Below are 24251 nucleotides of genomic sequence, written 5' to 3'. Positions count from 1 at the left end.
TGACACTAAAATGGCGGGAGTGGTAAATAATTAAGAGGACTGGTCACTGATTCAGAGTGATCTATATAGCTTGGTAAATTGGAAGGAAGCAAACAATATGTATACATATGGGAATAAAGAATGGAGGCCATACTTATAGACTAGGAGACTCTATCCTGGGAAGCAATGACTCTGAAAAAGGTTTAGAGGTGGTTATGGATAATCAGCTGAACATATGTGCTATCAGGGTGATAAGTTTGCCTTGATGGCCTGTTTTGCTTAGCAATAACACAGCAAGGCCTACTGAAGAAAAAATATAGTAGCTGAAACAATCAGGCGCTTGCCTGGTTGCTGATTGTATGACCTTGCTAGATAAGACAGTGCTTGCAGAGTCTGGGAAAAATGCTTGCAGACACTTTTTAAAGTAACATGTATTCTTTTTTGTACTAAGCATGAAGTTATCAAGAAGTAACAGTTGTTCTTTGTTTTGTATGCTGGGAACAAATGCTGGGAAGGTACAGTGATGACGCGACGTAAGTGATGACACGATGGAATAGCTAATAAAAAGCAGTTTGAATTTGTGAAGGGGGGGCTGGTTCTGTATGGAGTGAGATGGGCAGTTCTCTGTTGTGTGGCATGCTACAATAAAGAACTTGATAGTTTGATTCTTGCTGGTCGTTGCCTGTCTCTTTGCAGTCGGACAACGAAACCTGAGCCGTCTAGGATAAGAGAGATCCCCGACAAGGGTGATACTGTGGGCTGCAAGAGCTAATGCAATCTTGGGATGCATAAACAGAGGAATCTCAAGTGGGAGTAGAGAGGTTATTTTACCTCTATATTTGGCAATGGTGTGACAACTGCTGGAATCCTGTGTCCAGTATTGGTACCTTCAATACAAGCAGGATGTTAATAAATTGGAGAGGGTTCAGAGAAGAGCTAAGAAAATGATTAAAGGATTAGAAAACATGCCATATAGTGATAGACTGAAAAAGCTCAATCTATTTATCTTAGCAAAGAGAAGGTTAAGGGGTGACGATTACAATCTAAAACCATATACACGGGGAACAAATATTTAAAAATGGGCTCATCAATCTAGCAGGGAAAGGTATAATGTGATCCAATGGCTGGAAGTTGAAGCTGGAGCATAGAATCCACATACCTTGAATCCCAGAGTCCTGTAACCTAACCACTAGATAAATACCTATTTTCATGTTGAGAATTAATATTTAATTAATTATTCATTAGTTTAGCAAGATTAATAAACCTTGATAGAGAGCAATGGGGATATATATTTGCATGCACACAGAGATAGGTATATATAGTAGTGCACTGGGTTATTTACATGAGAGTATTTAGCTGTGTATTAGGGTACTTAATTGGCCACACAAGGATATTTGCACAGGAGTATTTAGTTGGGGGCAGACTGGGGCAAGGGCACGTGATATTTGGGCAGTTTAATCACATGTGGGAGTAGTTGCACTGAAGCAAGGAGCTCTTTAGTTGCATGCAAAGGTGTGTGCATGGATTGGCGGTATTTAATCATTCACTGACTGGGGCATTTGCACAGGGTCTTTAGTGGTATACAAAGGTGTTTGTACATGGACGCCTTGTGAAGTCACTAGCCTCCTTTGTGCTGGACATTTTCCTCCTGACCTGTAGGGGGCATACTGAGGCTGAGACTACAGGCCTTTCCCGGAGGAAGCAAGACCTCATCATTGACCCTCTTTTACGCATGCGCAGACACCCACCAACGAATATTGAATGCGCACGCGCCTGTCCCCGTCTAATCGCGCGAGCGCCAGCCAGCCAGCCACAACACTGGCTGCTGGGTCGGCCGGAGAGGATGTTACCGCGCGTGCGCAGAGTGGGCGGCCGTTGTCTCAGTCAGGGAGGGGAGGCGGCAGCGGCGGCTCCTCTCAGTTCGGCCATGAACGGGTTCCGTGTCGGGGCGACCCCCTCGGGCTTCTCCGCGGCGGCTGCCCGGAGCGGCAGCAGCGAGAGCCTGGAGAAGATCGACATGTCGCTGGGTGAGGAGAGCCGCGGGCCGCCCCGCTGCCGGCCCGGGGGGTCGTTCGGACCTCACCACCTGTGGGTCTCGCGGGCCGTGCGGCGAGGGCGGGGGAGGGGGCGCGGACCGGACCGGACCGGACCGGACCGTGTGTGACTGGGAGGGAGGGCACGGACCCCACCACTGCCGGGGCGGGGAGGCGCCCTGGGCCTGACTAGCTTGGTGAGCGGGTCCAGCGCGGGTTGGGCCTTGTCTCCCGACTGCATGGAAGGGGGCGGCTCCCGAGACCACTCCCCCCCCTCCCCGGCCTGCCCCTCCCTGTGGGGGTGGGGAGCCGGGGGCCTGGCACGCGTTGCGGCCCAGTGGGCCTCAGGTAGGACCCATTGAACAGTGGCTAGGGGAGCTGGGGGGCCACTCAGGCCCATTGCCTCAAGTGGGAGGGGGAGCAGCCTCCCCCGAGGGAGGAAGGCAGGCCTGGTCCGGCATGCCCTGCGAAGGAAAATATTCAGGGAGGGGGACTAGGCCCAGCACAGTGAGTCAGGCTTGGGCCCCCTTTGTTGTGGTTATATAAAGGCCTCACGTTTTTTTTTCCACTACAACGAAAAGTTGCTGTTTGGATCTTTCACCTTAGCCCTGGCCAGCCTGGCCTATACTTGGTGCTTGACCCATTGGCAGAGCCTCAGAAATACAGGTGGACTCACCATTGAAGTGGTCAGGGTATTTAGGCTTTAGCAAATTGGGCTTTTTTCTTCTTAAGGCAAACAGCCGAGTTTAAACACTCTGCCTAAAAGAATTCATGTATCTTCTCAATTCAGTTTTACTTTGAATCAGTGATGTCTTAATCCTGTTAGTTATCCTAACATCAAGTTTCCAAAAATTCTGGGGAGAACAAGATCTGACTTTTTTTTTTAATGTAAAAGAGATTTTCTTGGGGGACGGACTTCATTTTGCCTTTATAAAGATGCAAAAAACTTCTTTGCGGGTCACCTTAAAATGTGAGGGTGGCTACAACTTGCCCATTTTTATTGCATATCAAATGGGCTTTGCCAAGTGACTAACACAGTCCTTCATTTGGATGAAACCTGTAAAACACTGGCTTAGGGCTCCCTTAAAGGTAGGAATGTGGGAGGATAAGGGGTTGGCTTTTGTATATAGTGTATGATTGGCTAGGGAAGATACTTATTTTGGTTGCCTAGTTTGTTTCATTCTGGTCTCACTTTAACGTTTTCTCTTTGCATCCATTTTTTATCTAGTAATGATTTACTATGGGTGTGTCAATAGCAATACTTAGAGAACTGCTAATGTGTCATCATGGGGTGACACCTCATTTGGAAATTATTCTCCTCATATTTTCTCTAATCTCATGTTTAGTTTGTTACTGGGGTAATTTACATGAAAACAGAATCATCCATTCCTATTGTCCCTCAGCTAAAGGTTATAGGGTTGTCAGGATCATGGATTATATGAAATCCCACATTTGTCATGGTGTCAGAAAAGTTGTTGACAAGTGTCTCATGTTGGTATAACTATGTCCCTCGGGGTGTGGAGCGACGTAGTTATACTGACCTAACCCTGGTGTAGACAAGGCTTCTTCTGTTGACATAGCTACTGCCTCTTGGGGAGGTGGAGTACCACAAATGGGCGAAGCTCTCAAATTGGCATAGCCAGCATCTTCACTAACAGCTGGAGCGGTGCAGCTGCACCACTGCAGCGTTGTAAGTATAGACAAGGCCTGAGTTCATGATTTTTGATGAAGAGCTCTATGGAGCTCAAAAGCTTGTGTCTTGGACCAATTTCAGTTGGTGAAATAAAATATATTATTTCATCCACTTAGTCTCTGTGTTTTCAAAGGTATTCTTGAGTTGTCAGTTGGTCTGCAGTCTAATATGTTATTTTTTTAACCTTGAATGTTCTAAAGTGATGTGGGAGGTGGGTCATCTGCTTTAAAATGTGTTTTAAAATGGACTAAATAAATGTTTGGAAGCTTAAAATTCCAGTGCTAACTTGGCTGCTTTGTATGAAAGTCATAGTACCTTTTATTTTTTTCTGATTAAATATGTGCTTACAATATTTAATATTGTAACATATGTAGCATAAAATATATATAGACCAAGCAGTATTATAGAAGTAATATTTCTAGAACATAGTTTGGTATTTTCTGACTTTGTATGATTGATTATGCTATGTTCCCAGACACTTAATTTGAAACATTTTTTTTAAGAAGCAGATTCTTCTGGTTCCTCCATACAGTTAACCCAAAAATGTTATGCTTGATCTATTTCCTGCTATTAAAATTATCTACAAAATTTGGGTTACTTTAAGAGCTGCCGCAAAAAAAAAAAAAAAAGGGAAAAGTGTAGATTTCTTATATCTTTGCTGAATACAGCAGTGCCACTTGATTGGAATACTAACCTACCAGTGTCAAAGAATTGTACAATGCAGAAAAACTGGTGCCACTCACTGGGCACTACTAACTGCTGACTCTCTTTACTGGATAGCTTAATTTTCATTATTGGTCTTGGAGAACCTAATGCAAGAGAGATACTGGAAAGAATGATGAGTTGCAAGTGACATCCCCACCAATAATTCTGAAGGACCGAATAAGTAGCCCTGGCTCCATTTTACTCTCCAATTGAGTTATTCCTAAAAGACTGACTCTGGGAGTTTGCCTGAGTAAGGGCTATAGGGCTTAATTCAAAGCAACTAAGATTTTATCACTACTTAAAATACTTAAGTCTAAAGTGTATCATAAAACCTTTATTTTTGCAGATGATATAATTAAATTGAATAAGAAAGAAGAAAGAAAGCAGTACTCCCCCAAAATGAACAGAAGGCTTCAACAGAATGGAACTCGACAGTTCAGGATGAGGGGGACCAGGTGGGGAATCCAACAGCAGACAGGTATGTGCTTTATAAAAATGCAACACAGTTCTCATAATTACTATCAGGTGAAATGTCACCTACTAAGTAAAGCCATGTAGCACCACTTTTTGTACTTTATGAAAAAGTATGGGTTGACTTAATAGTTCACTCAGTCTGTTCCAAATGCTGTCATGTGTGGGGTTTAAATTTATAATTCAACTCTAGTTTATGATCCTCTTAAATAAGTTTTCTGTGTGCTAGTGCTTCCATGTGGGCTCAGTGTTTGGATTTCCATGGACAACAGGAGCTGTGGCTGTATCACACTCCTTCCATGAGTTGGGGAGTCTTGCTCTTTGTTCAGCTTTCTCTTGGAAGTTGTATTGACAGTATATTGTGAACTACATCCCTCTAGCCCTCTTCTGAGGAGTGGGAGAGAGGGATATCACAATGGTCAGGGTTAGTAGGTGGAGAAACCCAGAGTCCTTGCCAGTCCCTAAACCTTTCTGTAAACCAGAACCAAACTGTTACATTCATTACGTTGTATCTACCTATCAGGCCTTTCACAAAGGCAACTGCTATCTACATATCTTGCATTTCAGTACCCTACTTGAGTCTGTGACACTGCCTCTATGCAGCAAGCCTGCAGAGTAAGACTTAATGAAATCTGAGTTCTTTACTCTCCAGAATGCACAAAATGATGGAGCAGAGTGCTTGAGTGAGAAGCTGCTCCAGCTACATCCTTTGTGAACAAAAATCTTGCCATATCTCACTTTGCAGGCCCATAGTGTTACAGGGCAGTGGAGTTTTAGGGAAAGAGGGCAGTGAAGAGGAGGTAAGGTGTACAATTTAAAAATTTAAGTCAACACTGCTATCTAATGTTGTTTAAGATTTCATTTATGATGATGAATGTTTCCAGTAGACTGTATTCAGATGCTTCTGAGGCACTACCTAGATTCTAGGTGGTTAACTAGACATGTGGCTGTGACACTGGTGGTTTGAAAGGTAACTATTTGTACCTTCTTAGCATTGTGGATAATGGAAGCTATACAAAATTAACTGTCTAATTCTGATGAAGAAATAAGCTTGATTGATGCACTAAAGTGAATTATGAGGCATTTAAAAATTCCACTTCTGCATTATTTCATTTTGTAGCAAGTAGTTTAACTTAAGCTTGCAGCTGTCTCTTAGTGGACTTTTAGTAAGAAACAAAAGGAGACAATTGCTAATACAAACATGGGAAACAAGTGTTGGATGAAAGTTTATATGCATCGGAGTGTTTGATTTGTTACTCAAGTATGTATAGCAGTGGTCCCCAATCTTTTTGTCTGGCGGGCGCTAGATGAAGGACCACGGCGGCGACGCCTCGTGATGACGCCGCTTGCCGTCGATAAGCGGCATCATCGAGAGGCGTCCCCGCTGAAATTCGGCGGCATTTCGGCGGGTGCTCTCCTGGGGTCCAGTACGCGGGCGCATTAGGGCACATCTGATGTATAGTGTGTGAGTAATGGGTTATGTGTTTTAGTCCCAAAACATAAGCTTTGTATGAAAACCAAACCTAACTCATAAAATTGATTAGTTTAAAATAAATTTGTTTGGAAATCTTAAAAAATGCACCTCTAATATTTGGGCTACAAACACAACAGAATAAAGTGCATGAGAAGGAATAAGTGTCTTTGACTGGAAATTGATCATAAATATACTAGCCTCCTTTCACTGTCCAAGCCATGCCAAATGAAAAAGTCCAATCTGCATTAATATATGTCATTTAAGATGCTTGTAATATTTTCTGTTCTAATTTTCATTTTCAAATGGAAAATTAGAACTGAAAATATGAAAATGTTACAAGTATCTTAAGTGAAATTTATTAATGCAGATTGGGCTTTTAAATACAATTATGTTGACGGTCCCCTAGTCTCTTGGGGAACTGCTCTCTCTGGCTTGTATTCATTATTGCAAGAGCTGGCTTAAAAACAGGAAACGTGTCACAACTTTTTTTCAGATTTTAAATCACCCCCCTGCCAACTGTTCTTTCCTGCACAACTAGACAAGATCGCCTCTAGTGGGAAATGAGCCCTACTCATTTCACATGGATGCTTTTTCAGGCTCTGAACAGTTCTTCTCCAAAGCATATCAACAGCTACTCATTGTTCAGGCATTGCTGCACTGTTGCAATTCACTGATCTTGTTTGGGGGTCTTTATTCCCAGAATATTAAATATTATATCTCTGCCTTGATAGACCCATAATTGTTTTTAATTCATCTTTATTGACACTGTTAAACTGAACCAAGAGCACCACTGTCCCATCTTGGGGTCTGAGTGCACCCCCACAGATGTTAGGCCTTGAGCCTATCTTTCCTTGGGTGGAATTTGCAATTCTCCCACTCTTAGATTAGGATCTGGGTTACAGTCCCTGGATACCAACCAAGACTACTTCAGTGGGTCCAAATTTGGGAGCGTGGGACAGCGACTGATCAAAGTGTCTCACAAACAACGTCTTCAAAACAATGCATTTATTCTTTCACCCAAAGGTACAAAGTGCACAGGGCTGCAATACAAAACAAGAGTCCTACACACATTTCCTTAAACTTAATCTCTCTATCCAGAACTCGGGCTTATTCCCCTTTCCGAATTGGGAGAAACATGCTTCCTGCTTACATTATATTGTTTCTGTCTGTGAATGAGTCTTCCCAGCCTGTTAGCTTTTTCCACTGACACACTCTGGCCATTCACTGAACTGTCTGTCTATCTTTCAGCTTCTATAAGGGTTTAGTTTACCCTTTGATGCTAAGACTCTTATTTGTCTCATTGTTTTACTTTTCTTGCTTGGTTCTTTAACAGCCCTTTTACAGCCTCCTTTGATTTAACTCTGTGCATTCAGACAGCAGCAATACAAAATTGAACAGTGAAATCAAATCAATATATACACATACATACATATATATACACATACATACACACACACAAAAAATTACATTCTCATTTGTCACATCTGGTTCTTGAGTATTTCTCATGGCCCAGGTCCTTTGAAACCAAAATAGGAGCCTGACTAAAGATTTTTCTTACTGTGAATTCCTTAGTAACTTGAATCTAATTCCTTTTTTGCTATGCTCTGCTGCCGCTTCTGTGGGCCTTTATTATACCTTTTTTACCCCTAATTCAAGGTATTTCACACATTTGTAAAAGTTAACATGGATGTGTTCCCCCACATGTCTGTTCCAGGCCTCAGAGGTTGTTTTTTACTAGGGTAGCCTGGATCAAATGTGTAAGGATTGTTCACTGTGTACTTTACAAATGTGTTTAAATATCTTGAATTAGAGCTAGGTGTGGGGGGGAAATATAGTGAATCAAAGCCTCATATGAAATTGTCAAGTGCCGATATTCAATATCAGGTGATGTACTTAATGCATCAGGCAAAATTCATCCCCAATGCTGCATCAGATGCAATAATCAACAATATAATAATTAGTGCTCAAATTGAAAATGATTGTGAAAGCAAGTTTTGAGCTGAATAGGACAGTTCATACATCCCAGAGCTGCTATTTCAAGCTAGCAGACTAAGAAGAGCTGCTGCATTGATTATACTCATTTCACTTTTTCAAATTGATCTTCACAACCAAGAGGACTGGAAACTTTAAATGAAATGTTAGGTTCTGAGGCAAGGGGTGGATTCCGCAGTAAACTGGAACTGTGGAATCATGGAATACATAGAACCTGGTGCGTGATGCTGCAGCAGATCCTTTGCTATATATGGGCAGCAGAAATGAGCTTCTGGAGGTCATTTAATGTGCTGTCAAGCTTCTTCAGAAGGACATCAGGGAGGGAGGAGTTAGAGATTGGGAGGGTGAGGTAGTAAGAAAAAGTTGGTGGAAGACAGTCTAAAAAATCTTCACCCATTTTTTTTTTGCTTTCCATACCACTTCCAATAGGGAGGAAGTCACTTTGAGATGATCCTCCATGCCCTGGTCAGATGTAACTACTTTAAGTGCTGCTGACCTAGAATGAAGGGCTCTACCTCTGTTTTCTACTGTCTAGTCCATTACTGAAATCTGTCCTTGAACATGTTTATAACAGGGTGTGTGTTCCCCTTCAAAACGGAGCAAACGCATGGTTTGTTTATTACTGTAGAAGGGAGACCAACTTGTGTTCTCAAATCCTATTAGTCTTGGTCTTTGCAGGGTGTAATGCTATTTAGGAATATGATTAAATTGTGGTTCTGTCTCACTTATAGCACAAAACCAAATTGTTAGAATCCTGCCTGTGGAGTCCCCTGTTGCAGCTGGGCCCTCCAGGATGGTGGATGTTGACAGTGTAGACCGCACCTGAGTTTAATTCCTGTTTTATAAGATGAGACTTTCCAAACTCTTGTTGCTTGATGTATGATCAGAAAGTGGAAATAAAATATGCCATTTTGTGCTGTTTGGCTATGGTCTGATATAGTTATCTTCTTTGTTTAAGGCCAACCTTGAACTGACTTATGTGATGTAGCAGCATCAGCATCTGCAACATGAGGCCAATAACTTTTGCTTTAAAACAGAGGTTCCCCAACTCTCTTGTTGTGTCCCCTTCAGAGATTCATGTCTCCCTCTTTTTAAGTAATGGTACCATAGGGGGTGGGGAGTACTCACCATGTGGCAATTGAGGAAGCCTTCCACTCTCTACAGCGGTCAGGTAGCCTCGGCTGCCAGGACCTGGCTCCCTATCTGAAGGGCTGGTGTCAGGAGGGTAACAGAAGGCTACAGCCTATGAGTACTGCCCATCCCTCCACCAGACTCCATACCCTACTGCCTCTGGCCCTTCAGCATGGCCCTGTCTTCTTCCCCTTCACAGACTCTGGGCTTGGCTACACTTGCAGATGTGCAGCGCTGGGAGTTACAGCTGTGTTCGTACAGCTGTGTAGGGAAAGCGCTGGTGTGTGGCCACACTCACAGCTACCAGCGCTGCAGTGTGGCTGCATTTGCAGCGCTGTTGGGAGTGGTGCATTATGGGCAACTATCCTAGTGTTCAAGTGGCAGCAACGTGCTTTTCAAAAGAGGGGGGTGGGGTGGAGTGTGACAGGAGGGATAGCTCAGTGGTTTGAGCATTGGCCTGCTAAACCCAGGGTTGTGAGTTCAGTCCTTGAAGGGGACATGTCTGGGGATTGGTCCTGCTTTGAGCAGGGGGTTGGACTAGATGACCTGCTGAGGTCCCTTCCAACCCTGATATTCTATGAAACAGGGAGAGAGAGAGAGAGTGGATTTTTGGAGCCGACACTTCAGCTCCCTGCCTTGCAAAATCTGAAAATTTCCTCGACCCCTCATTTACTCTTAACTGCAAATAGCCTGCAGACCAGATAAGCAGCTGCTCCAATGGACTCCCTTCCCCCCCACCCCCCCTGTTTCTCTCCTCAAGCAAACATTCATCCCCCTGCCTGCCTCATTCACAGCAAGGTAGTGGGTTATCTCAATTGATTGTTCACAGTCAGTTACAGATTGATCACAGCAAACAAGAGCTGTGTTTGTTTTTTAGATAAGCAGCTCCCTGAGCCCCGAGTTCACAACAAAACAAAGAGAGGCATCATAACAAAACAAAGAGTAATTTAGTTAAAAGCATTCTGGGATATCTCCTAATACCCTGGAGGCCAATAACAGCGCTGGTGTGTGGCCACACTTGACGGCCAGCGCTGCATCACCAGCGCTGCACTCGTTATACCCCAAGCAGACCAGGTGTACAGCCAGCACTGCAGCCAGAGAGTTGCAGCGCTGGATGTGCCTTGCAGGTGTGGACAGTTACTAAGTTGCAGCGCTGTAAAGCCTCCACCAGCGCTGCAACTCTCCAGTGTAGCCAAGCCCTCTGTCAGTCAGGGGACATGGATGGGGCTCTGTGCCCTGAGGCTGTCCTGAGGGCTGGGGCCAGCAGGGGGCTCTGTCTGGCAGGGAAAGAGCAGTACTCCCAGAGTGCAGCCTGCAGAGTCCGTGTCTGCCTCTCCAGAAGAGGAGGGTGACTGCACCTTGTGGCTGCAGCAGTGCGGGAGCAAGATGGGCAGGGAGCCTGATCCTGGCGAGAGAATCTTCATAGAACCCCACCCACTTCCTCTGCTGGGCAGAGTCCCCTGCTGACCCTAGCTGTTCAATATGGCCCTATCAGGTCCTCATGCCCCCTGATAACCTTGTTGCACCCCCTTAGGGCAGCATGCCCCATGCTTGGAAAACGTCTGTTTCTCAGCTTACATTGTAACTGTGCAGCTAGCTGCCACTGAATATCATGTGCCCAAGGCTATAGGCTATGGTGTCTCTTTCTGAAACAGTTCAGTAGTGCTGCTTTTTTCCACTGTAGGTTTCGGTAAGAACCGTTTGGGACGCAGAAGGAGGGTAACAGGGAAGAAGCGGCCCTATGGAGTTATAACTGGCTTGGCAGCGAGGAAAGTACTAGGTTCACGTGGAGGGATTAGTCCTCTGAACAGACAACCACTTAGCGAGAAGGTAGGAATACAATTTTTGTACCTTGTATAACTGTCCGTGCTTGGCAATGGGAGTGTTATTCCTAAAGTAAGAAGTGAATAATTAGTGCGACAAGCATACTATAAAAGATTCAGACTGACTAGTTTTTAAAAAATATAAATATATTTATAGTATAATGGTAACACAAGTATCTGGTAAAACACATCTGCGTTAAAATAAGCATTGCAGACTTTGTCATAACTTGTCCAAGACCAGTTCTTTGAAAGATTTACTGGTCCTGAATGCATTTATACTGTTACAACAATGTTTCTAGCCCTTAACATTACATTAAAATAGCCTAACTGTGAATACTGTCTAGCATTTCCCTCACCCTACTCCTGATCTGACTTGAGTTTAGAGTGATAATCGCAAACACTTAAAGCCAGAATATAATGCTTCGTACTATATGAAGTGAAGGCATTTTTGAATAATCCTATCTGAAGTGATTAAAATCCTAGAACAAGTACAGGTGGGGGAGTAACAAAAGTAATCAGAATGTGATTCTTAACCTCTGCTTACTTGTGATGTGCAAAAGTTAAGAGTAGAAAAACACTGCCATATGAAACCTGAGATTCTCTCTACAATGGCATGTAGAACTTGTACCTAGTTCTGGTAGTCTAGGAGTTAGCAGTCACTAAATCTGTTACTGATTTGCTTGGTCTAGCAGAAATAGTCTGGCACAAGTCCAGAATAGAATATACCCAGTCTTAAACAAATGTAGAAGGGTTTTTTTTAAACTTAACAGCAAGGTTCTAATTTTGAGTTGACTTAGGCCAGGCGGTGTGCTCGTCTCATGTGGCAAGTATATTAGAATATGGAATTCATCAAAATTATGGAAGTGATTCTTGACATCACAGTGGACTGTTATGTTCGTAAGGATTCAGGCAGGAGGAGCAGCAAGCTAATTATAAGAGGAAGGGAAGTGTTTTACACATGGAGAATCAACAGTAAGGAAAATGTGGTTGAATTGATTTGACATCTTCTAACAAAGTTTGCTGAAACCATGGTGACTCTTTAAGGATCCTAGTATTGCTTGTATTGTATATTTTCAGAGGTATACAAGTTATGCTTAAGTGTATTCTCCGAATTGCAACTTGTAACAAGGTCTTGGACAGATGGTAAAATTTAGATTATAATGACTACTTTTTTGGCGGGGGTCTTGGACGAAGTGAATAATTAATTTGATAACAAAGAGGTAAATCTCTTGATGGTATAAATCTATCCATCAGCTTAAGTGAAGTAATCCATGAGACATTTAGATCGGTGGATTTCAGAGTTTGGGTCTCAGAATGCAAGGCACTGGGTCGCCTTGCTCAGCACCCAGGGACCCTGGAAGCGGCCAGGTCTGGCTTGTAGTTACGGGGGCCACAGGCCTCCGTGTGCTGCCCCCGCCCCAAGCACCGGCTCCACGCTTCTGGCCAATGGGAGCTGGGCGGGCAGTGCCTGTGGGCAAGAGCCGTGCGGAGCCACTTGTGCACCTCCACCTAGGAGCCGGACCCGCTGCTGGCCGCTTCTGGGGTGCAGCGCGGTCCGGGGTGCCGGGATAGGTGGGAAACCTACTTCTGCACCCTGGCTGCGCTGCTGACCAGAGCCAACAGAGGTAACCCCACATCCCAATCCTCTGCCCCAGCCCTGAGCACCCCCTGAAACCTGGAGCCCATTCCTGCACCCCAACCCCAGAGCCCACACCCCCAGCCCAGAGCCCTGACTCCCTCCTGTACCTCAACCTCCTGCCCCAGTCCAGAGACCCCTCCCACACCCTGAATCCATCATTCCTAGCCCCACCCTGCAGCCCTCACCCCTGCACCCCAACCGTCTGTCCCAACCCTGAGCCCCCTCCTATACCCCAAACCCCTCATTACCAGCTCTGTTTTGTCGCAGGCATCAACAATTTTCTTCAACTGGGTCATCAGAAAAAAGTTTGAAAACCACTGATTTAGACTGATTAACTTTGAATGAGTTGTGACAGGCCACTATTACTTGGATATTTAATTCTTTTTTATTTTTAAAGAACACACAGCGAAACTACCCAGTTTTGAAAAGGAAAATGACCCTTCAGAGGCCGTTTGAATTGCAGAGAAAACAAATGCCAGCTCTCAGGAGGCCTGTCCCATTAAACAGGAGGTGAGATTTCCAACTGCTGTTTCGAGATGCCTTTTCCAGCTCATCCCTTCGATAGTGTTGAGGAGTTCTGTTTCTGGCAGTGCTGACTTGGGATCAAGAGAGCTAAGACTGGCAGCAGTAGTAGGATAAAATCTTGTACAGTTAGTAGCCCTCATGCAGTATCCTGATTTGTGTGCCCTGATGATGGGATCAGTTGTTTCCTGGAACTGTTAGCAAGCAGCTTTCTTCACTTACACCTGCTATTTACCTCCATTTAACACAAATAAAATATGTCGCTCGAGTGTTCCAGATCTATAAAAATGGTTAATATATGGAATCTTAAGTTCAGGTAACTATAAAAGTGACAATTTTTATTTAAGTAACTTCGCTCTCATTGTAAGACACTTTACAGGATCTATTACCATTTTCAGTTTCATGAAAACTATAATGTGCTTTGTTTGCTCCGAAATTATTCCAATGTACTGTGTTAAACTGCAGATGCTTCCATTTTAAAAACAGTTTACCGCACAAGGCAATGTTATGCACATTAAATATTAAACCTTGCCCTGTAGCTACTGGTGCAAATGCCATTAATTGTCTGGATCACTTTAAGAATGGCCATACTGGGTCAGAGTAATGGTCTGTCTAGCCCAGTACCCTGTCTTCTGACAGTGGACAGTACCAGAGACTTTAGACGGAATGAACTGAACAGGGCAATTGTGTGATTCATCCCTCGTTGTTCAGTCCCAGCTCCTGGCAGTCAGAGGTTTGGGGATACCTGGAACACTTAATTTTTCACCTTTTGAATACTATGTTTAAAATTGTAGACTTTCCATTAAGACTAGGGCATTCTAATGTAAAGGCTGCGGGAGAGTGAGTAACTTGCAACGTAAAATGTATGTTGTGTAGTCTCACTCTGTTGTGAGCCAAATGACTTGGGGGTTTGTCCGGCCAACTCTTGTATGTGGACAGGGATCCTCTGGTTTCGGCCAAAATAAACCAGGCACTTCTATTGTCCTGTTCAAGTGGAAATGCTAAATATGTGGACTAGTGCAGTCATGAGATGCATAAGGCTACATTTTTTTTTTAGGGTAGAATATTTCTCCGACTACTTTCTATTTCTAGCCAAATATTGGCAGTAGCACATGCTTCATTAGAGTGTTGGGCTGGTTCCACCTAAGGAAATCAACCTAACCTTTGTTCATCAGTTGATTTCTCCCTCCTCCCCCTTTCCATATTGCCCCATTTTGTTCAGGAGTACATAATTTAGTAGAAGCAGCAAAGAATCCTGTGGCACCTTATAGACTAACAGACGTTTTGCAGCATGAGCTTTCATGGGTGAATACCCACTTCGTCAGATGCAAGAGATTTAGTAGATGTTCTTGGAGGTCTCCAGATTTCCATCATTAAAAAACCAAAATCTGCTACTGTCTTTTAAAATGGTTTTGGCAATTAGACCATAAAAACTTGGTTAAACAACTTTAATAATTTTATTATCGTTCGTGTCTCACTTAAAAATAGGCAGTTTTTCTCCTATAGAGGGCACAGCTGAATTAAAAGATTGATTTATATTGGTACACTAATCTCTCAATGAACACTATTTAAACAGGACAAGTTGCGGAGACGCACAAGGCCTGAGAGCTAGGAATTCTTGATTCGATACCAGTTTAGACAGACTTGTGTGGATTTCGGCATGCCACTTAACCACTTTGCACCGAATCTCCGTTTCGCCTACCTAATTAGCAGTTTTTGGAAGGATTAATATTTGCAGAGTACTGTATATGGTGCATTGCTTTGTATTGGAGCCAAAACAAGCAAGGTAGCCAAGCAAGCATAGATACAAGAACTGGAAAATCATTTGTAGGCTCTTGAGTAGGAAAGTAAATCAATAAGTATCATGTGCCCTTCAGGTTATCTGTTGATATTAACCTGCCTTATTTCCAAGATTTAAATCAAAGAGGGCTGTTAAAGTAGAAACAGGAAACAAAACAATGACACAGCTAAGAATCCTGGAGATGATCGTGGAAAAGCTGTTTTATGGGGAATACCCCCTGTATGGCTCTAGGCAGGCTAGAATCTCTTACTCGTTCTATAGCTGAGCCTAGGATCAAAGGAAATCCCAAATCGTGAGGGTAGACAGCCAGCTCCTTACTTTGGTCACAGCATTGAAACCAGGGTGCGTTAGCTCTCCCATGTGGAGCAGAGTGGGACCCAGGGTTGGTCCTTGCCCATCTCCACATGGGAGTGGTAACTCCCCCTCATTTTGATGCTGTGACCAAAGCAGCAAGCTTGCTGTCTACCTGCTAATAGTCTACGGAGTGCATTTGCCAACCATCCTTCCTACCATGTTGTCACAGACTCACAGGACCCATGCTCTGTTGGCTCCATACGGTCCCTGGGAGGAACCTCCTTCGGTGTGACAGCCCTCCTCGGGGGGTCACATTCTCGGGAGATAAGCCCTAGGCACCGCCTCCTCCTGGAACCACACCTCTGAGCCTTCAGCACACCCATCTCTTTCTGTGAGCCCCCCTCAGAGAGTCCACTCACTTTGGACCTCCTGGGGAGCCTCTGTGCCTAGAGGGAGCAATGCAACCCTGGGAGAAGTGGAGGGTGGGGTAGGGGGGAAAGCCACTTGTCAGCAGAGGAAAACTGACACCTAGATTCACAGACAAGGGATTATGTGGCTTTGAGCAGAACAGATGGGCTCTCCCAAATCAACTCAGAGAGATGGAGATAAGCTGGACCTCCCTGAGCTATGAATAGAGAGGTTAAGCTTAGGTAAGGAGGCATGCATGTAGAACTTTCATTGTTCACCCATTTTCCTAAATACCTTTTGAGGAATGAATAAATAATGCTTTGTTTTGAAGACACTTTCTGTGCTCATGCAAAATATACCGTCAGAGGTTCCTGAAGAGAGAAACTTACAGGTGTCAAACCTAAGTTACCCCTGTGTCATTAACATGGTTGGGAACAAGGAGGGCTGTAGCCCAGAGACCCAGTCTGAGTGTGGTTGGACTGGGTGCTTCTACCCAAAATGAGGTGCAGGAAGCCAGGCCTATCACCTAAAGGATGCACCTGAGAGACTAAAAAGTGGTCTAAGATATAGTTTCCCTGTAGCTGTGACAACTCCATGTGTTTAAAAGAAAAATGTGGATTTAATAAACCCACTCTACCCTCCATTTAAATATTTAGTTGGGACCAACAAAGTTGAAAGGCTCCGTTTCTAAATGTGACTTGTCTTAGTGATGCATTGGGGAATATGAGACGTTTGCTTCTTGACTCCATTATCCCCAGTCTTGTTCTATTTTTCTCTAAAAATTGGCTGGGCATAGAAGTTTTTGATAATGATATTGGTCTTATTTTGTAAAATGTTACAGGAGTAATATACCATCCACTTTTGCCAGAATTGGAAATAAACTAAACCAGCAGAAAGACATGCGTCAAGCAACTTTCCTCTTCAGGAGGGGTCTGAAGGTACAATACAAATTTTCTTAAATAAAATAAATACTGTGCACTAGACTCTAAAATGAATGTTATTTTCTTCGTCAGCCCCACATTTGATGAATCAGACTCTCTCTAGATCAACTCTGAATAAACTCACTTGATGTGTTTTCTTTGATCTCTGAAAAGACAACACTTCAAGTGGCCTTGGGACCATATACTTACCATTCCAGGAAAAACCTGGTCCTATCTTGTGTTAAATATTTCTTGTAGAGCAATATGTGAGTGTTTTTGTACCCCAAAAACAGCTGAATCATTCTGAGGTGTATGGAATTGGGGTGTATATTTCAGGATAGTGGCAAGCTTGTGCAGCTTCTTCTTGAAGGTAAATTGTTTGTTTAAAACTAGATCTGGGTTTTTAAAGTTGCCTTTAGTTGAAGGATGGAAAGCAATAAGCTTCAGAATTGCATGATTGGTTTAGCCTTAAACCATAAATGGTTATACAGGTTGATATAGATTTATATGGTTTAACCATAAATCAGCCTCAAAGTAAGTCAAATAACTAAGAATGTAAAGAGAAATGGTTTTTAATTTTTTTCCCTTTATATGTTTGAGCCCTAACTGCAACTGCCACTGCATGAGTAGGCACGAGCGCCACTTATTTCAGTGGGGTTTTGCACAGATACAGGGGTCAATCCATGTGGAGTCACTTGCTTTAGTGAGGATTTTTCAGACTACCAGAGGGGAGATTAAAAAACACAATCAGAATGTGATAAAACTGCAAATTGGTAGGGGGATTCAGTGGCATTAGATACAGAAACTCTTATAGTAAGTTTTTTTTTCACCACATCCCAGTTTGTGACTCTGACTCTCTCGCCTCTATTCCAGCCCTGGGTGTGGGTAAGCTTCCACCCTGTCTGGTTCTTATCACTCTGGATGGAATCTCTCTTGCCTATTGGGTTACATTTTTTTGGCAAATTTCTTTATTTTAATCCCTTTATAAAAATTGCCTATGCTCTATGGGAACATGAGTTTCTGGGGCCTAAGGTGACCATCCATGGTTGAACAGCACTAAAGTTATAGGTCTGTTTTTGGTATACATCTTATGGATGTGTTCATAGATTCTTGTTCATGTTTTAAAACCTCACACTGCAAGATCAGGAAGTGTAACAGTGTTCAAATCCTGTACCCATCTTTCTGTGTTTTCAGGTGCAGGCACAAGTACAGCCAGTAGAAGAACTTCTGGATAATCAGGCAGCAAAGAGAACTCGCCAGTAAGTGTCATATTTCAGCTGAAGAGCTACAGTTAAGGCATTATCCATTTAAACTGCTTTGCTTTAGCCCTGCTGTATCCAGAGTACTCTAACTTGCTAACTTGTGGCGACTGGAACCTTTTCTTGTGGGCTTCTGAGTTGAGTAGTGACATGAATTTGGATGATGTACTATGTGTTTGGTGGGAAACAGTGTTCATCCCTTTCTCCCTCCTTTCTGTCTGCTTTTACAGCAGCTCTTAGTTTAACTGGAAGGATCGCTTGCACAAGATGCTCCCAGGAATGAGGGATCTGTTGCCAATTTCAGAGCTACTAAGTAAGCTCTGTGCCCAAGGCTCTATATAGGACATTAGTTTCTCCCCTTCTGTCGATGTAGCAGATACTGTACCTAACTTATAAATCCAGAGCCTGTAAAACAGTTTAAAATCAGTGAGACAGGCCATTTTCCAGGCTTACATGTGAAAAGGAAGATAAGTTAGGCATGTCTATGAGGAAAGAAGGAATCTCCACTTCCCAGGCTCTTCCTGGATAAGCAAAAGGGACAGCAGCAAGCTATAGTAGGAAGAATAAACAGCTCATATGAAAGCAGCATATGTAACAGAATTTCAGACTCACTATTGGATTTGATGGACCTATCTGGTCTTATCTGCACTGAATATTTTCAGAAACTCCCACCATTGCTCTAGCAATTATTGAAATGCTGGGGTGGATTATGTGTTGGCACTCTTCACCAATGTCATCTAGAGCTGCTCTGAATAGTTGGACAATTTAGTGGCTTCAAAGGCCTGTGCTCAGTCTATGCTAGTGGTCCATATAGATGTGTAGCTTGTGCCTGGTTGTATGTAGTCTTGGTATACCACTCTATACTCTGAAAACTCTAGAGTTCTGACAGACTTTTAAAATAGTGGCTAGTCAGGAACATGAATTTCATGTAAAGCCCAAATAGTACACTGGAATTTCAGCCTGTATAAGTGATTCCTGTGTTTTCAAACTAGATGGCGAACTTCCACCACAAATGGAGGCATTCTGACTGTATCTATTGACAACCCTGGAGCAATCCCATCCCCAGTGTGAGTAGAACATTCCAAACAATCTTCTTCCTTCATAACTCCAGTTACTGGTTCTGGGACTGGTGTAGCAAGCTCTCCATACTTACCATTCTGTCTGTGGAGGCTTTGCAAGATCAGGCCCCTTCTGTTTCTCAATCTGTGTTCAGATAATGTGTAATTGTTGTGGTGCACTTTGAAGTTTCTCAGGAGCTTGGTGTGGGGTTGAATTGAATTCCCCTCTCCTCACCAAGTCTTGAATGACTGAATGTCCAGGAATTGGTACTTGGATCCTCTCTAGTTTGTAGAGATAACAGTAGAATTGAGTTTAAATCAGACAAACATTCTTGTGTTCCTTTTTGTAAATTGGACAGGATAGCTGTATATTAAGATTCTTAGTGTTCAACTTCAGAACTCTGGGCAAACCTTTCATCAGTGGTACCTATCCTTTAAAAGGGAACTGCACCAGCCTTGCTCTTTGTAGCTAAAGCTTGTAAAATTGACAGTAAAGAATCACTATATATCGATAGGGCTAGAGGTTTAAAATAAATATGCAAATATTTAAAATTTAATTTTAAAATATTGGCTCTCTTCCCCTAGCCTACCTACTTTTTAGCCCATTTAATTTGCAGATATTGTTTTCAGTGAAGTGATGAATGGTTATACTCTGCCTCCTTGAAATCAAACATTCCCAACTATCCAGTCAGTGTTGCAACCATATTCTAATAATTCTTCCTTCTGTTGCAGTATTAGCAGTGTACTTGGCAGTGTGGTCTCTTGTCTTTTCATAGTACATCTTTGTAGACAGTAACACCTGATTATTGTTACATCAACCTTTATTCAATGTGCCATTTTAAAAATAGTGTTCTTTCAGTTCCCAGAAGCCAAGGCTAACTCGTGTTCCTATGCCTCCATTTCTAATGAAGAAGGAGCAACCAGAAGAGAAGAAGATTCCCAAAGGAGTTACGTTGCAATTTGATATCAACAGTGTTGGAAAACAGGTAAGAGCTGTTTCCTAACACTTACTTGGAGTGATTCAACATATAACTAAGAGGTGTGGGGCTCCTTGTTAATAGAGTTGTCTAGGGCTAAAGTAGGGGACTTGTAGTTAGGCTTATTGATTCTGCTTCCAGTTTTGGCATTAATTTGCTGTGTAACTCTGGACAAGTACCTAACCTCTCTGGACCTACTATTAAAAAAAATTGTTATGCCTATCTACCTCACATAGGATTTAAAACTTAATAGTTGTGTAGCAGTGTGGTGTTCCTGGATGAAGGGCACTATATTCCTAAACTGAGAGGACAGCGGGGAACACTTTTTAAAAAAAATTTTTTCCCCCTCTGTCGTGTCTTCTGCACAACGCAGATGGCTGAATCTGACTAATTCAACTTCAGATGAGGATTGAAAACAATGACTCTTCAAAAACTTTTTTGCATATGTATAAAATTGAAGAAAATCTCCTTGGGAATTTAGTTATATTGTTTTTTGTTCATATGCAGTGCCATGGCTCCTGAGTCTACAGAATAGAGCACATCAAAATCTGACATTTTGGGAAAACAAAATTGTGCAATTTTGTGGCTTCAGAATTTGGGCTTTTTGTATCTAACAAAGTTGCTAGACTGAATTACGTCACTCTACAGTTATGCAACAGCTGTGTCTTAAGTGAAAAGGAAAACTAAATTGCGGGGGCGGGGATGAGGAATGACATTGAGAATATCAGGATATACAAAATTAAAATTTCAGACTGGTGTTAACTCATCAGTGTTACAGGTGGTGAAACTAAAATCATACTGTAACAATACCCCATAAAAATGTCATTGCTGTGTTGTATGACTTTCAGTGATTTTAGATCAAATCTTGCTTTACAAATAAAGGTGCTTTTTTGTAACTGACTCCCTGTTTCCTACAATAAGGAGGTTATGCTGGGGTCTTTCTTCATCTTCATCACCTATATGAATATTGCAAGTCGTCTTGTGAACAAAGTCAAATAAGTGAATTGTTAGCTAGAGTAGAATCCAGTTTGCTCTCTCAACTGTGTGGACTATGAAACAACAGGAATGTAAAATAGTAAAAACCTGTATTAGTTACAGAAGTTGGCAGATGTAATTTAATATGTATGGAGAACAGATCTGTGGAGTCAAAGTTCTGTTTTCAGCTTTTTTTTACCTTAATTGATATTTTTGCATTTCCTGACTTCACTTGTAGCTGAACACTGCATTAATGTTCTTGCATCCCATATAAATATAGTTGATGTATTTTACTCATGTATTTTTTTAAAATAAATACTGCAAAAGAAGGAAAACAAGATTAACTTATCTTCAGTGTTTGTTTATATACAACCCTTAGATGCCTGTTTCAGTATGGATGAAAAAAATCTGATTTGAGCAGAACTAGGCAGGGATGATACTCATTGCCCTAACTTTGCCATTGTAACAGATCAGTCTGATACTTTGCAAGCTCTATTATGAAATGGTTTTGTTTTTCAGACTGGAATGACTTTGAATGAGCGCTTTGGGATCCTCAAGGAACAAAGAACAGCCCTGTCTCAGAACAAAGGAAGCCGTTTCGTAACAGTGGGTTAAAGGCTGTTGAAAGGACACATATGTAAAGACTCCACCGAGCTGAGAAACTGGGATGAAAGTGGGCAGAAGAGTATAGCATACGTCATTGAAGTTCTCCAGACTTTTTGTTAGGATGCTGACACAACTAAATATCCTTATTGATTTTACTTTTAATAGTAAAAAGACACAATGACCCAGGCAAAAATGGGGCAACTGATCTGCTTGGTAAGTGGTGGTGTGTTCTGATCTAAACAGATTTTATGTAACCCCAGCTGGTGATTAAGCCAGTAGATTTATTTCAGTTTCCCTCACAACCCAAGTACAGATGGCAGGCAAAAGTTAATTATTTTTGTTAGTGACATTCAGTATCTGCTCCTCAACCCCTACTATAGTGAAGTTCGTGTCAATATTTCCATTACAAACCTCTTTTCAGAGAAGCAGACACTCTGCCAGAAAGCTTCACTCCAAATTGCAGTTTGGCATAAAGCCTGAGTTTGAGAGTATTTCTGTTCAAGACGTAGCCGCCTCTTTTTCTTTCATAGGGGTTTGGTTGTAATTCTTTGTGCTTTTGACATTCGTGGGTTTTTTCCTTCCTTGGAGACTAAATTTTTTGCATCCTCATTTGAAAAAGTAAAACTACTGTCAGAAAGGCCAGGTACTTAACAGGCATGAAGACTATACTACTCATCCTTAAAAGTGGTCCCTCCAAGTCAGGGTTGGGCAGTATGGGAGAAGCTTGTACTGCAACTGTTCATGTTGTATCTGCCTCCTCAGTAAATGGAACTTTCTCTTGCATTTTGTTTAAACTATACCCTTCTATTCCTTTTTTGGATTTTCACAAATATAATGCAATATTTTTGTGTTTGATGTCCCTTTTATAAGGGTAAATACTGACTTTCATATAAGAAAGGGTAATATGCTAAGTTTCCTAACCCTCCCAGACTCTGGATTTTAATGTCGTATACCTTGCCCCTAAAGGGTTTCCTCAGTCTTTTAAGAAGCAGCCACACAGGTAAATTATCAAATGACACTTGTTTGTCTATACCAAAGAGAAATCAAGGATGAGCGTGATCTGAAGTAAAGTCAAATATCTTGAGTGACATTGAAGCTCGGGAAGAATTGCTGGGATAAGTGGCCCACATTTTGCAGACATGTAAGCACATGCTCAACTTTATGTACAAGAGTAATCCCACTGGCTTCAATGAGACTGCTAGCATGTGTAAAAGTTATGCATGTGCATAATTATCTGTAGGATGAGTGCCAAATTGGAGCATCCTCATTTGTGCATTCACACCCTTAATGGAAACAAAGCACCTGTTCAAAATTGTACAGGTAAAATTACCTTTAATTCCACGAGCTAGTGGATTTTCAAGTGTTTTATAGCAATTGGACTTGGATATAGCCAGATAAAAGGAATTGTTGGCTTGCTGCATCCACAAATGCCTATGGTGCAAAGTAGTTTTAATACTCTCTTGCTTAGACTATGGATTCAATTTTTTTAAACTGGTTTCTTTGCACTTTTTCTGAAATTCCGAGTAAACAAGTTGTTTACCCAAGAGTTTAACATTGAGAACATTTGACAGTGGAAGGACTTTCTTTCATATAGCAGTTTTAAAGTCAAAATGCATCCTTGACACTGTTCAGTACTTAACCCTTTATTTTTAACTTTGAAAATGTACCTAGCAAAAAATTTAATTACATTTCATGGGTGTTAAGGTTTTTTAAATTACCAGTAGAAATTTTGTTGAAAAAAGTCCCTCTGTTAGAATTTAGGTAATGTGGTGTTAGTCATCCTGTTTCAGTGCATACATTTCCTGTGTACCAGGATGCAACACAGATGCAAAACATTGATGCAATGCATCATGAAAAGCTAGTTTGTATTTAATGAGAGAGATGGCTTTACACTGTACCTTTTGATATTTTTTTTGGAGAAGTTACTACATTTGGATCTATTCTGAAGCTTGTTTTTTTTAAATAAAATGTTACAGGTTTCACATTTTGTGCCTGCTTATAAACCTTTGGTCAGTACATTGATAAATTATGCAGATTTCAAATATCGCACAAGGGAGAATTCAGTTCTTGTTAACTGTAGCTCTTAACCTTCTGTATGTTCCTTGAAACATTTAACATAAAGAAATCTGCACTCTTGAGTCAGCCTACATCCTGAGATGTGACCAGCACTTCCTGCTGCTGTATTGTGTGAACTATGAATTTCATTTGATGAATATGTTAATTAAAACTGATGTTTTTGAGCCTTCTCTTAGCAAGTACCATCTAACTGAAAAGTGATGTAGTCTGTGACACGCTGCCAGCTGAAGATCCATCTGCACATAAACCACTTTTCATGTTGCTTTAGTATGGTTACTAATCAGAAGATAAACTTTAATCTAAACCAGTAGTACAGGATCAGTGTGTTTGTCCCTGACAGATTCCCCTTCAGTCTCAAATGAGGTCACTTTTCAGTGAGATGCCAGCAGGAGATTAGATTTGCAATAAAACTGCC

The 24251-nt window shown here is 42.1% G+C and overlaps 1 protein-coding gene across 1 annotated transcript; it reads left to right on the top strand.

Annotated features, from left to right (window-relative positions):
• The first annotated feature begins 1767 nt into the window (after positions 1–1767).
• Positions 1768–24000, top strand: FYTTD1 (forty-two-three domain containing 1). Its single transcript, XM_045031206.1, has 9 exons — positions 1768–2006; positions 4757–4888; positions 11163–11308; positions 13338–13450; positions 16807–16903; positions 18080–18144; positions 19137–19211; positions 20062–20188; positions 21674–24000. The coding sequence occupies exons 1-9, from the start codon at positions 1823–1825 to the stop codon at positions 21767–21769; spliced, it is 1035 nt and encodes a 344-aa protein (XP_044887141.1). The 5' UTR covers positions 1768–1822; the 3' UTR covers positions 21770–24000.
• The last annotated feature ends 251 nt before the right edge of the window (positions 24001–24251 follow it).

This window comes from Mauremys mutica, chromosome 9 (assembly GCF_020497125.1).
Source record: "Mauremys mutica isolate MM-2020 ecotype Southern chromosome 9, ASM2049712v1, whole genome shotgun sequence".
NCBI classification, from domain to species: domain Eukaryota; kingdom Metazoa; phylum Chordata; order Testudines; family Geoemydidae; genus Mauremys; species Mauremys mutica.
Note: the sequence above shows the minus strand (reverse complement) of the source record. Positions and strands in the feature narration are given on the sequence as shown.

Coding starts and splice junctions, on each gene's coding strand:
- FYTTD1 (XM_045031206.1), top strand. CDS start 1,823: ATGTTACCGCGCGTGCGCAGAGTGGGCGGCCGTTGTCTCAGTCAGGGA. Junction 4,889..11,162: donor GGGAATCCAACAGCAGACAG/GTATGTGCTTTA, acceptor TTTCCACTGTAG/GTTTCGGTAAGAACCGTTTG. Junction 20,189..21,673: donor TCAACAGTGTTGGAAAACAG/GTAAGAGCTGTT, acceptor TTTGTTTTTCAG/ACTGGAATGACTTTGAATGA.